This window comes from Ammospiza nelsoni, chromosome 8 (genome assembly GCF_027579445.1).
Source record: "Ammospiza nelsoni isolate bAmmNel1 chromosome 8, bAmmNel1.pri, whole genome shotgun sequence".
In the NCBI taxonomy this organism is placed as follows: Eukaryota; Metazoa; Chordata; class Aves; order Passeriformes; family Passerellidae; genus Ammospiza; species Ammospiza nelsoni.
In genome coordinates, this window is record NC_080640.1 from 2,618,346 (window position 1) to 2,634,839 (window position 16,494).

Sequence of the window (16,494 nt, forward strand, 5' to 3'; positions counted from 1 at the left end):
GGCCTTGGGCACTGCCAGGGATCCAGGGGCAGCCACAGCTGCTCTGGGCACCTGTGCCAGGGCTGCCCACCCTCACAGGGAAATAAAAATTATAAAAAGGTTTTGCCTTGCAGATGTGTGGAATTTGCAGGACGAGATGAGAGATGAGTGAATCTGACTCCATGTTCTTAGAAGGCTAATTTATTATTATATGTACTTATATTATATTAAAGAATGCTATACTAAAACTATACAGAAAGGATCCAGACAGAAGGTTTAACAAGAATGAATTATAAACCTGTGACTGACGCTTCAGAGTCGACACAGCTGGCTGTGATTGGTCATTAAGTAAAAACAATTCACATGGAACCAATCAAACATTCACCTGTTGGTAAACAATCTCCAGCCACAACCCAAAGCAGAAAAACAGGGAGAAACAAATGAGATAATATTGCTTTTTCTCTGAGGCTCCCAGGAGAAGAAATCCCAGCAAAGGGATTTTTCAGAAAATATGATGGTGACATAGATGAGGGAAGAACATCTCAACAAGCAGAAGGGAATTGATCCTGAAGCATTCCACATCCTGCGAGAGGGATGGAAAACCAGCCTGAGTCCCACCTTCCTCCTTTAAAAATGTTCAATGAGCCTCCCGGATCAAGCCTGATTCACCTGATCTCCTAAACCTCCAGTCAAATGTCAGGAGTTAACCCCATGCACAGCTGAATGTCAAACTCCTTAAACCAACTGAGCACAGAGTCACAGTTCGTGCTGCTGAGGATGAAAAAACAGAAAAGCCCAAATTCTTGCAGTTGATCTTAGCCCAGTCCTGGGGAAAAGCCAGCTCATAATTTCACCACGGGGGCAAAAGGAAAACATCACCTTCTCACAGCCTTACTCATCCCATTAAAGAAGATGTGCAAATAAAGCACATTAAAGGCTGGACTTGATGTTCTAGAGGTTGAACTCTGTGATCTCAGAGGTCTTTTCCAACCTAAATGGTTCTGTAATTCTAAATGATTCTGTGGCTGCTGCCAGCTGGCAGGGAGGGAAGTGCAAAGCACAGTTTGGAGCCTTGACAGGAGAAGTTTCTCTCCTGGTCTGAAGAGAAGTTGCACTCTTGGGTCCCACACACTGAGTCCCCTGGAAGCCAAAGGATGCTTGGGAGGCTGATCAAGCCTTGATTTCACATTCAGGCACCTCAGCCTGACTTTCATAAGCACAGTTCAAGCCTGAAATCTGTTCACCAGCAGGAAGAGCACAGCAGAGATGCTGCTGCTGAGTGAAGGGGCAGGACATTTCTCAGGTGGCATGAATAATTCCTACACTATTAGTTTACATTCTCATACTGCACAGACTCTGCACAAATGGAGCCAGAGCCTCTGGGGAAGGGAGATAACATTTACAGCTTCCACACACTCTGCAACAGGCACAGAATGGGGAGCTGGGCTCATCTCCACTCAAATAAATGAACACCAGTAGGCCCAGGCCTTTCACTGGGAGTTTTAAAAACAGGCAGTTCTTAACAGAAAATAGGAATGGTTTTTATCACATCAATACTTTTTCTAAAGATATCCAGGCTGCACTGGGCATTGTAGTTAAAATCATGAAGGGCAAAGAGAGATGGAGGAACAGAAAGGAACAGATCCTGCAATGGAGCAGCCCCCACAAAGAAGTTAAAATCATGAAGGGCAAAGAGAGCTGGAGGAACAGAAAGGAACAGTTACAAACCAGGCCCTGCAATGGAGCACTGCTGCAACAGATGGAAACGTAAGCATTGGCCCCCTGAAAAAGGATAAAAATGGTGGTGGAAGCAATATTAAACACTCCTTCTGCCCCCTGCATGACTCCAGCTGTGCTCAGACCCCGGGGAGCAGGAGAAGGGGATCCCATTGGGTCCTGAGAGTGTGCCAGGGGCAGGACTCACTCCAGAACTGCTTTTACTCCATTTGTGGTGCATCCCAAGGAAATCCCTGATCCCCACCCAGCAGGAACATGGCACACAGTCTGGGATGTCACATTGGGAGAGGAGGGAGAACTCAAGTGGCAGAGCCATGCCAGAGCTCAGCAGGAGCCATGGGCAACATTCTGCTCTCAAATCATCTAGGCCAAAACCTCAACAAGCAGAACCTTCCTAAAACACCAATCTGTGGGACCCCACCTTCCCCACCCTCCAAGGAGGACAAAATCAGCACTCCCAGGTGCCTGAAGTTACTCAAAGCTGAGGCTTCATTATGCTTCTGTTAAACAACTAAAAATCCCCTGAAGTAAGGAAACAACTCTCCAGGGTCACCTGTCCCCAAGAACATCTTTTGACACTCTTTTAGATTTGATTTATTGCAACACCTTCAATAAAGTCCCAGCCTCCTCTTTTGCACAGCTAAACCTGTCTTTATGCAGCTCTCTGCAATCACTCAGTGGCCTTGGCAAATGTAAATAACTTGGTTCAGCTAAATGTTTCCAGAAGTATTTTTTAAAAGAAAACAACAGCAGCACACACTGGGATTGCATTCCACATCCATAGATCAAAAATACATTTAACATCACCATGTGAGACTTCCAAGATGGTCTAATCTTGCAAAGAAAAACACCTTTTCTTCATGGATCTGTATACAAAAATTCACCAAAATGCTGGGAAAAAAACAAGCTAATTTTCAGAAATGTGCATTTGATGTGTGTTTTATCAGTTCTCAAACATCTGAAATGTTCCTGGAGGGCAGGGAGAGGAGCATCAGCACCCTGAAGGTTGAGGTTTCTGGCTGCAATTTAATGTGCAAATGAGAGCAGTGAGGCTCAGGGGGAAAGTGTGGGGAGCCAAAAAAAGACATCAAAATCTGGCATTTTTACAGACATTAACTCATTACCTTGACCACTTCACCACCATCAACTTTCATCAGCTGCTTCAAGTTCTGGTGCAACAGGCTCGTGTTGGATCTCCACTTCAGCAGTCCCAAGAGATCAACTAGAAATAAAAAAACCCAACAATTATCTCCTGCAGGCTCTTCCCTTTCCTCACTCTCCATCACCATATGCAGGACAAAGTTATTTCCTCACTTCAGCCTTTTTCCCTGGCCAGCAAGGTATTTCTGGTACCCCCTGACGCTGCAGAAAGCTGGGACAATCCCTCTGCCCTGACAGAACTCTGAAAGGCTTTCAGAAAAGCAGCCAGCTTTTGAAATATCAGCAGGAAAATCTAGGCCAAGGAAGCCTGGTCCCTGGGTTTTTCATTTGCTATACACAACAGTTGTGTGTTCAGAAAAAAATGCCAGAATGAAATTAGTCAGCCACCAACACAGTGCATCCACAGGGCAGTGACTCTCCAGCATTAATGGCTCCAGCTTCCCTGCTCTCCCTGCATCAACTGAACAGAAAATAAAGCACAAAGAGCTGCAAACTAACTGAGAGTGGGGGACAGCTGGCTGATGAGTATCTGCCAGTGCCCACGCTGCTGGGCTGCTCTCTGAGGGCACAGCCCAGATGATGCCAATGGAGCCATTCCCAAATTCTGGTGTCACTTCAGCATTCCCTGATCAGCAAGGGGATGCAGGAGGCCAGATCTCTCCATGTGTCAGTGCAAAGCTTCCTTTAGGGAAAACTCCTGGGAGGAGCTCCCAGTGGGGTTCAATGCAGAGCAAAAGCTCCCTGGCAAACACCAAACCTCAGCCCTGGAACCCAGCACTGCCCATGGACCCCAAACCCAGCACGGGCCCCAAACTCCAGCCCTGGAACCCACAGAGCCCAAACCCAGCAGTGCCCACAGAGCCCAGCACTGCCCACAGAGCCCAAACCCCAGCCCTGGAACCCACAGAGCCCAAACCCCAGTCCTGGAGCCCATGGACCCCAAACCCCAGTCCTGGAACCCATGGACCCCAAACCCAACACTGACCAGACCCCAAACCCCAGCACTGCCCACAGACCCCAAACCCCAGCCCTGGAACCCACAGACCCCAAACCCAGCACTGCCCACAGAGCCCAAACTCCAGCCCTGGAACCCACAGACCCCAAACCCAGCACTGCCCACAGAGCCCAGCACTGCTCACAGACCCCAAACCCCAGCCCTGGAACCCACAGAGCCCAAACCCCAGTCCTGGAGCCCACGGACCCCAAACCCAACACTGACCAGACCCCAAACCCCAGCACTGCCCACAGACCCCAAACCCAATACTGACCAGACTCCAAACCCCAGCCCTGGAACCCACAGACCCCAAACCCCACACTCCTCCCTCCTTTGCCAAAGCAGCCTCAAGAGAAGGGTTTTCCCCATGAAAAGTCAGTTTTCAGCACAAAACAGAACTCCCAGCAACTCCTGCTCAGGAGAAGCCTTCAACAACTGAGCATAATGATCTCAAAGGTCTTCTCCAACTTCAATGATTTGAGGGTTAATTTAAAGACTCACTACCTTCAGTGATTTTATGGCTAATTTAAAGACTCACTACCTTCAGTTTAGCCCCTGGCCCACCTCCCCATGTAATTCATCCTGTGTGAATTCTGCCCAAAACCACTCAAAACAGGCACTTCCTCCCAACAAATACCCCCTCACCTCTTTGCTATTCAGGCTTTCAAAGCAACCAACACAACATTTAGCAAGGCATGAATCTGCAGAGTTTATTGTGGAAATTATCTGCAGAGACTGAAAGCAGCTGCTATGCTTTTCTCAAAAACCTTTCATTTTAAGTAATAAATGGAATTATTTCTAGTGGAAAGTACTACAGCACTCCTTGGAAAGAGTCCCCTCTGAGCAGCACTCAAACCAAGCCTTCTCATCATCTCTTTGTGAGGAGAAATCAAGAGAGTTTTACTACATTAAAGCTTCAAAAGACTTGAATCCAAGTCCTCCACTCCTTTTAATACATCCTACAAGAAGTCTATAGCCTGAACCCAAAGTCTTAGAAACTCAGTATTAACAAAAAATAATTGCTTCTGGAAGCAAAGCAGAGATGCCTCCATGAGTTATCCAAAGTGTTTCATGGATGTATTTATATCAGCTTTCCAGCCCTGAATTTGGCTGCAGTCTGACTTCTAACAAGGCATCAGGCTGACAGAAGAAATGATGTGAACAAAAGCCAGCCCACAGACAAGCTCTGCACAGCATCATGGATTGCCCCAAGAAAACAAACCCACGTGGACTGCAGCGTGATGGCACAGCAAATGCTAAATGAATATACATTTGTGAGCACAAAATGTCAGAGCAGGCCAGCTGAAAGGGAAAAGTAACTCCCAGGCTATGGAAAAATGGGCACTGGCTGGTAATGCAAGCATTAATTAACCCCAGCAAAGCAGCAGCCAGGCACTAATCCCAATCTTTGCACAGGGCTGTGTGGAAAATAAAGCAGAAAAAGGATGTAAAACAGGATTTCAGCCTACAGGAAACAAGAATGATGCAGTAAGCCTAGGGCAAGTGAAATTTGAGGTTAGAAAACACCAGGAGGGAGAGAGAATGAGGGTGCCCAGAGCAGCTGTGGCTGCCCCTGGATCCCTGGAGTGCCCAAGGCCAGGCTGGAGCAATGTCCAACAGTGGGAGGTGTCCCTGCCATGGCAGGGGTGGCACTGGATAATCATTAAGGTCACTTCCACCCAAACCAGTCTGGGATTCTGGGATTTCCCACTGCAAAAGGTTTAAACAAACACCCAAACTGCAAAGGCCCCAGCAGCATCTTCACTTTATTAATGTGATTTATTATTCTGGGGAGTGCATATGAAGATTGCTCTTTTCCAGGGTATGTAACAAGTGTAAGGAACCAGCCCAAGTTCCTGCTTTTCTTAACCTGGATCTATGCAAAAGGTTCCCTATAGAAACACCCAAACTTTTCCCAAAGCCCAGCCACTGAATTCAGTCAGAGAATATTTCCCCTCTAACTAAATTCCCATCTGTTTTTTGAAATTCTCTGCCTTCTTGACTTTAACATTTCATTTTCCAGTCTGTGTGATTTTTTATTTTAATTCTGTGCTTACATCTTCATGTTTTATGCCACTGTAGCACTTCAAGTTGTCCTATGTGTGTGTTGGGGTTTTTTTTAATTATCAACTGTGCTAAGTCAAGCTCCTTCCAAGTGTTCTCCAAAATCCTGGTCTCCCTGGTTCCTCCAAGCCCTGATTCCAGTGAAGGAACAGCCACTCTTATCCAGAGATTTGAGTCCTTCAGGCAGAAGTGAGAACAGAAATTCTTGGAATAAGCTTTTGAGGTGCCCTGGATGCTTCCAACAGCAAATCCACAGGGACAGCACAGCCAGCTCTGCCTATTGATAACTGATAATATTTTCCCAGCAAGCCATTAATGCAATTCCAGTTCTGTTCCCATCACCCTGATAACAAAAGGACACCCTAGAAGTCTGGGAAGAGGCTCCAGGAGCATTTACTTCCACAGGCACTGAGGATTTTTCCTCCTCCTCTTTGTCTTATGTCACCACTCTTCCTCAAAATTAACTGCAAAATCCAGGAAAAGGCCAGGGAATGTCCTGCTTTAATAAATTCTGCTCAAACCACTAAAAACTGGTCAAGTGTTAAACTCAATAGACACCTCACAGCATCACTCTCTCTACATGTCTCAGCAGTGGCCAAGTTTGTTATTTTGAAGACTTTTCCATGCTAAGGACATCGATTACTGATGGAAAAGCAACATTAAAAACTCACAGTTCATAGAGAAATGAAGGCAAGGGAGTGGTCAAAGAGCTCAGGCACAAAAAAGTCTCTGCACCATCAAACACCACAGAAAAAGCCAGATGACTGATTCACATACTTTTAGAATTACTAAAAATAAGTTTTAAAGCCAGTTCTAAGATAGTTATGGAGGGTAAAGAAAGAACTATTACAGGTAACCAAAAGGAGAAAAATCAGCTTTGGCCCAACATTTTTGTGAGTGAGGATAACAATGAATTTTTATTTACTTGTTTTTAAGAAAGTTAAAGGAAGAATATTAACCAACCATCTTAAAATCAGCTTCAGAAATCACCATCTGAAAATGACTGCCAACTTTTAGATGAAAACTGATACTTGAGGGAGGAATTTAATGATGATTTTTTTGTTTTGTTTCTTTCCTGCTCAATGAGACATGGTGATCTTGCTTAATAATGTCACAGTACTTTGAAGAGAGAGAAAAGACTTTGGCAACTCCGAGGAAAAGTTTCCCAGACAACATAATTAACAGCAGCATTAAATAAAGATCAGGTCTTCAAAGCAAACAATATGTAAATCAAGCACCAAACAATGCTCAGGCTTCATTTTAATAGCAGTTCTGTGAAAGCCACATCAATATATTGATCACTGGGAAATACTTTTAACTACTAACGAGCACTAGGGAGGGGCTGAAGGGAAAAACAGCAGCGATTTTCCAACAAAAAGCAGTTTCATTCCAGATGTTGGATGAAGCCCCAGCCCTACTTTAATTCCAGATGTTGGGTCCTGCTCTGCAAGCCCCAGCCCTACTTTAATTCCAGATGTTGGATCCTGCTCTGCAAGCCCCAGCCCCAGTTTAATTCCAGATGTTGGATCCTGCTCTGCAAGCCCCAGCCCCATTGTGCTGCTGCTGAAGATTTTTTCTCTTTTTTCTTTTTTTAAGTATCCATGCCATGTTCCTCATTTCTTCCCCTCCAAGTTGTGTCCTCCTCCTTGACTTTTCCCCCTGCTTTTGCAGCATCTGTGAGCTTAGTTTTGGCCTGTTTTGTTCCTTTGCCCTGCAGCTCATTTCCTCACATCCTGGGAGCCCACCTTTGCTGGGAAATCCTCCCAGCACATCCCAGTTTTTAGCTGAACGCCCAGCCAGGCTCCAGGGCTGCCAGGCTGCAGTGGAACTGACGTGCTCTGCATGTGAAACACCCGGGATGAGCTGGGAGAGCCCCTGGAAAGCAGCACAGCCAAGGCAGGGCTGGAGCCGCCGAGCAGGGACATCCCCCTGGGCAGAGGGGACTCTGCATGTGGCAGTGTCCCCAGGCAGCTCCCACAGCCCTTCCTGAGTCACAGCAGCTCCCTGCATGACTCAGTCCCCGTGGAATGACCCTCCCACACTGCTGGAGCAGCCAGGAGAACAAGGGATGGCTCCATGGCAACCAGCACGGAGTCACACGCAGGGCACGGGCTGCAAATGGCAAAGGTTTGCTGTGGTGGCTGCCACCAGCTCCCACAGCCTGGGGATGCACTCGGCCAGCTGGCAAATGAGGGAATGCAAGGTTGGAAAGGGACACACGGAGCCAAGGCCACTCCTGGAAGGTGTGGGAACATGAGGGTGACCTCCATCCTCCCCTAACACCCTTTCTGCACACAGGAGAGACCATCAGAGCTGTCCCCAGCCCTGAGATATGGATAGTGCACCTTGGAATAACAAACCAGCATGTCTGGAGCACAGCCCTGATGCTACCTGCTCTTGAGAGCAAACTCATCCCTCCCTCAGTGCTGTTTTTCAGAGAGCAGTGAAATGCCAGAGCCTGTTTCAGTGCATTTCAGGGCAAGAGCCTCAACCATATGGGAAACAACACCCCTGGTTCCCCTCCACGTGGATTCTTCTGGTTTTTTCAGAGACATCAACTGCTCTGGAGCAAACAGAGCAAAGCTTGGATGGCTCACACACTCACCCAGCAAACAGCCACGTGGAATGGGGATGGAGAAGGCAGCAGAGCCAGCACACAGCCCCCTGTGAGGAGCAGCAGCTCTGGGCACTCACCATTCTGGGTAAGCTTTGTTGAGCAGACCAGGGTGGAAATCTGGAAGGAGTCCTTGCTGATGGTGCAGCTCCCAAGGTTCTGCATGCTCTTGCCTGTGGCTGAGTGTCCCTTCTCCTCCAGCTCAATCTTTGTGGATGGCAGACTCAGATAGGTGGAGGCATCCTCCAGCTTCTTGGCCTCTGCCTGCAGGGGTGTTTGAAACACAGCAGGAGAAAATACCCTGTCAAAATCTTGGTAAAAAGAAAATTTTAACCTTTATACTGGATTTTCTTGGGTTTGGAGCTATCAAATGCATCTTTAACAACACTAATTTAGCACTAATCTGGCTACATTAAAGCCAAAATGGCTTAATGGCTTAATTAAAAGGCTACAGAATTAATTTTTCCCAACCCACTCAACTCCCAAAACTCAACAACAAATCCTGCTGAAATTACAACATATTAAAGGTTTAACACTCAATCTCCCATATAAACCAACTGCTCAGGACTTGCTGCTTAGTTTGATTTAACAGCAGAGTTCAAAACACATTTTCCAGTGTAATTCTGGAACAGAATTCCCCAGAAGTCAGTCAGTGGAGCTTCCCTGCTGGGAAGTCAAAATTCTACCTTGTAAACTATAAGGTCATGCTCTCCATCCCTCAGAGTCGTCCCATCATATCTCATGAGCTTCACAAATGCCAGAGCAAATATTTTCTCAGATTTGTCTTTGGCTGTTACAAAAAAAAAAAAAAATAAAAGAAAAAAATCACTACATAATTATTTCTACAGTCAGGACACCTAAATCTCACAAACATGGACAACTTGTCAGTGAGGGACCACAGCAAAGATTCTCATGTAAATTAAGTGCATAAAAAACTGGAAAAGTCTTCTAAAAGCAAGACAGAACCAAAAAAAAAAAAAAAAAGCCAAATGAATACATCAACAATAACCAGATGCTTCTTATTTCCATATTCTGTCTGTTCTTTTTGGAAAGCTTTATAAAGGCAAATTTTAAAAACAAAACAGAAATGTGATGCACTGAGAAAGGCCAGGTTTTTAGAAGAATGGCAGTGTTTGGGAGCTGGAATAAAGATTAAACACCGGCACTGAGGATCTCATCAGCACACAGAGCCCTGAGGACAGACATTTGCAGGGGGAACATTAGAAACAAAACAAAAACTGGATCCATAAATGCAGATGAAGTGCCTCAGTATTTTGAAAGCTGACCCATTCTGCAGCCAACAGGAACTAAAAAATGCATTCAGCTTCTTCTTGGTTAAATCTGTTGGCAAAAGTTTAAAACAACAGAGCAAGAGACGAAGGAGAGATCACAAAGGAAGCAGAGAAGTAAAGCCAGAAGGAAAGTGTCATCACCTTGAGGCAGCCCAAGGAGCCTGGGAGAAAGCCCTGGAAGGGGCTCTTGTTGATATTTAGGAGTGACCTCTTTTTAATATTTAGGCTGTGGCCAATCTAAATATTTAAGTCATTCTAATAACAATTCTGACTCTAATAATTTGTAGCACACAATCAAAATTCTGATAATAATGACACTGAATTTTGGAACATTGTTTTCCTTAAAAAGTGTCATTGTCTAGATTATTTTATTAATTTTCTTAATCCCAAAGTCTTCAATTCCTGATGCTAAACCAACTGTAGACTTTCACATTCCCATTTGTTGAAGATCTTTATTACTCCCTACCTCTAAGATAAAGACTACTACAACCCTCTGAGTTATTAATGAAAAGCTTTACTCCATTAGTAACCTAGTAAAAAATTCCATTTATTCCCTTTGGGGGAAAAAACTGGGCAGGGAAGGAAAAAATCAGGATAGGTAAGAGTGAGGAAGATGTAACAGGAAAAAGGAGCTGAGATATGACAAAGTGTCACAAATATAATCCTGCACTAAAAGTAATGGGAATAATCAGTTCTGGATTGGGAATGTGGGAATGGCATCCCAGCTCCAGGAATTCCCAAGGATGATGCCTTGTGCAACCTGCCCTAGAGCAGAGGCTGGGCAGAGCTAAAGAATAAATCAGGGGTTTATTCAAAGCATTTCCTCCATGGACCCACCTTAGGCAGCACCAGAGCCCAGCCAGGGCTGCACCCAAGATGAACCAAAATGGCCCCAAAATGCACGGCCGGGCACGGGCTCTGTCCCTGGGATCAGCTCTGCTCCATTTGCACCTTGCAGTTCATTGTCCCATTCCAGCTTTAGCCCTGCAGTCCCACCCTGCTTGTTTTTCTCTCTGCAGCCCACGGGGTTTGTGCTCCTGGGCTGAGATTTGGGTCATTTGTCCTTGGTGCCCAGCTGGAGCAGGAATTGTTTTGTGTCCCTGCTCTGTGCACAGAGCTCAGCATCCCTGATGTGAGCCCAGCCCCACACACTAAAGCAGCACAGAATGTGAAAATACAAAAGCTAAGCCTGAGGCATGAAGGAGAGGCTGAGTTACTCACAGTCCTGGGAGGATCTGTGGCGGAAGGTGAACCTCAGGTGGCTGCGGTTCACGTCCTCGATGGGGATGGCAACCTGGCACCAGGAGAGGACAAGGAAATGGTCAGGGCAGCACCTCCAGCCCCCCCCCCAACCCCATCCAGATATCTTCCAAGTGATCAGTGAGTGACAATCCCAGCAGCACATCCATCCTCTGCCATCCTTTCTGTCTACAGGCACGACAAGGCACCTTTGGAGTGAAAATTCTGGTGTGGGGAGCAGCTGCAAGGCCCTTGTGAGCACACAGCCCCTGCTCCCACTGCTGCAGAGACTGAATGGACTCCAGAAAGCCACCATCAACCTCCAAACATGGCAGTGGAGAGGTTATTACCCAGCAAAATGAGCAGGCTTAAAGCAAAGTCCAAACAGTGATGAGTGCAAGACAAGGGGAGGAGAATGAAACGGTCAGGGCAGCACCTTCAGCCCGGCCCAACCCCATCCAGACATCTTCCAAGTGATCAGTGAGTGACAATCCCAGGGGCACATCCATCCTCTGCCATTCTAACAGCCCTTTTCTGCCTACAGACACAATGAGGCACCTTTGGAGTGAAAATTCTGGTGTGGGGAGCAGCTGCAAGGCCCCTGTGAGCACACAGCCCCTGCTCACAGACAGACTGAAAGGATTCCAGGTTTGCAATCTCCAAAAGTGGCAGTGGAAAGGTTATTACTGCAGCAAAATGAGCAGGCTTAAAGCACAACCAGCTCCCCAAACAGTGATGAGTCCAACACCATGGCAAATGTGTTTTAGCCTTAATATCCTGCTCTCCTCTAGGTCAGCTCCATGGAAAGAGAGCAAACCATTCCTGCAGAGGTGCTGGAGTTTCCCCACACCAGTCATCCTGAGCAATGGCTGAAATAAAATTCAATATGCAATAAAAGTCAAAGCCTTTCTTAGCTGAGCTATTCCTTGCCCTGCTGAACACAGGCACTGCACTTCCCCACTTTTGTTTCCCACTGGAAGCTGTATTAATGGCACATTAACACCCAGAGAAGTTATTTTAACAGTTTAAATACCTTTACAGTCTCAAACCAGCGAGGCTGCTTTACTTGGTAATAGATCACTGACTTGTACTCTGAGATGGCTTCATCACCAGCACCAGGAAAAATAACACTCTGCAAAAACAAACACAAGGGGAAGCATTTATGTCACCTGAACTCCACTTTTTCAGTCAAATAAATAAAAAATAAATCAGTGAAGTAGGTCAGAATAAGAGAGAAGGCTCCTCGTGAAATTGGTACCAAAATGCATGCATGGATAAGGCAAGATGCATTTAATGATGACAAAAGTTTGGTTGAAAATAAAACCTGGGACCTTAAGCTGACAAATACAGCTGTTGAAAAGGCTTAACATGATATGTATCAAAATCAAAAAGCCCCCAGACATTAAATACTTTAATACCTCTAATCTCTTGCCATCTTCATCATAAACAGACACTGTGACTTCCACATTCTTTGCTGTGGTTTTACTGCCTTTGTCAAAATCTCCCTGCACCAAGGTGACATAGATGTCATTTCTAACATCTCCTACAAGGGAAAGCAAAGCACAAAATAACCCACAATTCTCACAGTAAACCCAAGCATTTGGGCAACCAAGGACACACAGAAACAATGGCAGAACATTTCAAACACCACATTTCCATTTATTTTATTTTTACACAACTTCTTTCAGTATTCACTTGAAAGGAGAAGTTTCAACACATTTATCCCATACAAAGGTATTTTGCAATTGAAAATATTTTAACAGCCTACAAGAGGTCTCTAATTTGTTACAGCAGGAAGAGGTTTGATGGTTTTGCTGGCCTGGGGGTTGTAGTTAGATTTATGGCTAAAAATGCTCCTCAGCTCCACCCAATTCAAATGAAATTCTGACAATGAGCTGGGGATTTCCAATAATTTTATGAGCCAGCACAGGATGCAAACAAGGTGCTGAGGCACTCCCACTTGTAGAGGAGACTGTGAAACATCTGACAGACATCTGCCAGCAGCCACAGGGAGACCTGGAACTGGGGTGGGCTCTGGAAACATCTCATGGATCCCCAGAGCCCATCAATCTGCAAAGGACACTGCAGGTTCTGCTCTTGCTCGTGGCAGTTTTTATTTGGAGAAGCAGCACGTTTTTGGGTTGGTTTTCATGGCTTTTGATTTGTTTTTGTGGGGTTTTTTTGTAAACACCTGAACTGAACGTGCACAGAATACATGGATTTTTAAAAAATGATGTGGGCTCTCTTTCAGATGCATTACCCAGATCTGGTACAAACCCTAAGAGAGCTGCTATCTCTAAATCAAGCCTGTGCCTCAAAAATCTGCTTTGGATTCAGCACAGGAGAGGAGTTTTACATATGCCCTTGCTATGGGGATAATACAAAGTGTGTACTTTGTGCACATTCTTTTTAACTGGGAAAAAAACAGAGAATTTCCATTCTCACTGGGATTTCCTGTCTTCTTGATGGGGGTGGGAGCTTTATTTATTGATGCTGGTATTACCAAAGTATTCTACATTTATTTTTAATTATTTTTAACTTTTGATGATTTTTTTTTAATGCATACCGTATCTCATATTCATCTTTAATTATTTTTTCCTCCAAAACCTCCCATACATACAGCCATTTAAAGCAGGTTAAAATATAATAAAGCAGCATTAATTAAGTGCCTTACCAGGCATGATAATCTCAGGAAAGCCCATTTTCCGAGCCACTGCTGTTGACCTGTCCACTAAGTGTGGAAACTCTTTCCTAATCTGATGGATATCTCCTGGAAGAAGTTTCAAAGTCACCCACAGACCTGTTGTATAAAAAAACCCAGTTATGAAACTGCTGGGATTTATTCCTACTTACTGAAGATTTCTTTCTAGAACTTGAAAAATGTAAAAACGTTAAAATAGTTAGGTACATTAAGATAACTGATCTTCCTTTACTAAAAAAAATAGAAAATATTTTCAAACACTGAACAGATCTCATCACTTCACACAAAAATATGAGTACAGCACACAGAAATATTTCTGATTATGTTCCATGTTCTTTGTAATGAGATGTTTATCTTCCATGGGGAAAAAAGAGAAGGAGCAAGGATGATTTGCATGGAGAGACCCAAGGATTCCAAGCAAGCAATAGCAGCAGATCCACGCCCCAAACTGATTGATCACCACCCCATAAAGCTGTTTTTACTGCTCTGAGCACACAAATCTACAGCATCAGCTTCACACAGCTGATATTTTTCTGCTCAGCAGCAGAAGAAGCCACTAAAAAGCTGCTGCTTGCCAACTAACATCAGGCACATTTGTTACAGAAAAAAGAAAGATGCCAAAGTGGAAAAAAACCCATAAAAATAAAAAAGAAACTCAACCCAAAGAAGCCTCCACTTGGTGAAGTGGCTGGCAATCAAGTTTAAGCACAAAATAATCACAGCAGCAATTTGCAGAGGAAAATCCTAAAATTAACAGCTATGAAAAACACCCCAAAAATATTCATCCACTAAATAAATTGTGGGTTACCCTGTTAGAGAATTAACTGTACATTCATTTTGTGTACACTTGGCAGCTTGTCTTTTCCACGGTATCTCTGTCAGAGTTTCTGGGCTGATTTGCTGCCAGGGATGGTTCTGGCAGCTGCTACTTCACTGAGCTGCAACTGTACCTGCACTGACTGGCTGAGGAACAACTCCTGATCCTTTTTCTGTTTGTTTGGGCATTCTTTTTTAGGGAAATGAATCAAAGACACTGAAATCTTTCCTCCTGTGGGATACACACTGGCCGCAGGTGAAAACAAGGATGGGAAGCAGATAAAACTTTTCCTCATTAGCTAAAGGAGAATTTAAAAGGAAGGTTTATATAAAATTTTGTTTGCTATTAATTAGTGCAAAAATCAGGGGAAATTGTGCAGTTTTCCTGGGGTTTGGCCAGATATGGAGTGATACAGATATTCACAGAGTGTTTGGTGGAAACTCTGTATGAATCAGCATAGCTCTGCATTAATCCAGAATTCCCAGAAGATACTGAAGCCAGCATTGGAATAACTGGGCACTGCCACATCATGATCACGGGATCACACACAAAAATAAATCAACCCAGAGCAGTGGCCTGGAAAAGCTACCAGGGAAGGTTTCAGGGGGGTGGCCTGGCCCTGGCTCCCTCCTCACCTCCTGTGAGCTCAGTTCTCCTGGGGAAGGAGCAAAATGTTCCAAGGGCAGCTGCAGAGAGCAAAAATATGGGGAAGGAAGAGAAGGGAGGGAATATACCTTCCTTCAGCATGGAGAGGTAAAAAATCCACAGCTCAAGGGCACAAGAGGTGAGTCCTTGAGTCATCACCTCCAGCACAGGATCTGTCATGGGACAGGTGGGGCTGGAAGGGACCTCTGGAGAGATCTCTGGAGATCATCCAGTCCTGCCAAGGGGAGCAGGTGACACAGGAACGTGTTCAGGTGGGTTGGGAATGTCTGCACAAAGGGAAACTCCACGTCCTCCCTGGGCAGCTGTTTCAGAGCTCTGCCACCCTCCATGGGAAGGAGTTCTTCCTCATGGTGAGGTGGAACTTGTGTTTTATTTTATGGCCACTGCTCCTCATCCTGTCATGGGGAACCAGTGAAAAGGGTCTGGCCCCATCCCCTGACACCCTCTGGATGTATTGATATGGAATATTGAGATTCCCTCTCAGTCTCCTCTCCCCAGAGCAACCAGGCCCAGCTCCCTCAGTCTCTGCTCAGAGATGTCCAGACCCTTGATCATCTTGGTCCCTCACCAGCAGAAATATAAACACATCCAAGAGCTGAACAATGCTACAACATGCAGAGTCCACACTGGGCAGGGGAAAAATTATGGGAAAGGGGGAAGAGCATTCCATGAGGAGTGGGGAAAGGAGGAACAAAAGCATACAGACAATTTTTGATCCCAAAATCAAAACCACCACGAGATGAAGCAAATCAAAGTGCACAGAAAGAGCAGTACCTACCCTGACCCTTGTGGTTGACTTCTTTAGCAGCAATCACTTTGTTTATAACAGTCTGCAGGAAATCATTCTCCCCTGCCACCCTGGGTGAAAAACGGGATGATATGTTCAGCTGCTTGTGTCGAATGGCGTCATCCAACGCTAGCCTGGAGGATGCACATGACGACCAACACCAGGAGACAAAGGGGCACAGAAAACCAGAAGTCACAGTGACAAGGGAACACAAAAGATCGTATCATAGTTGTGACAAAGAGTATTTATTAGTCAACGCAGGACAGAGGACAGGAAAGGTAACAAGAAAGACAGAGGGAGATCATTAATCAGAAGAACGCTGATCTACCACACAGAGTCCAGCACACCTGTGAGGGCTCTGCTCCCTCAGGGACAGGGACAGTCCTCAGGGAGCAGGGGGAGCTCTCCCACATGGGAGGCCCCAGTTACTCATGAAAACCCAC

The 16,494-nt window shown here is 45.3% G+C and overlaps 1 protein-coding gene across 2 annotated transcripts in view; it reads right to left on the reverse strand.

Annotated features, from left to right (window-relative positions):
• The window catches only part of DOCK1 (dedicator of cytokinesis 1), a 278,470-nt gene that overhangs the window by 218,438 nt on the left and 43,538 nt on the right, over positions 1-16,494 (reverse strand). The window contains exons 12-19 of one of the 2 annotated variants that reach the window (XM_059476562.1): positions 16,043-16,122; positions 13,755-13,880; positions 12,499-12,623; positions 12,114-12,212; positions 11,063-11,135; positions 9,236-9,339; positions 8,630-8,813; positions 2,841-2,938 (exon numbers count right to left, since the gene is read on the reverse strand). In XM_059476562.1, coding sequence (XP_059332545.1) covers positions 2,841-2,938; positions 8,630-8,813; positions 9,236-9,339; positions 11,063-11,135; positions 12,114-12,212; positions 12,499-12,623; positions 13,755-13,880; positions 16,043-16,122 — 889 coding nt within the window. Of the gene's footprint in view, positions 1-2,840; positions 2,939-8,629; positions 8,814-9,235; positions 9,340-11,062; positions 11,136-12,113; positions 12,213-12,498; positions 12,624-13,754; positions 13,881-16,042; positions 16,186-16,494 lie in introns of both variants that reach the window. The other variant, XM_059476560.1, reaches the window with a different exon arrangement.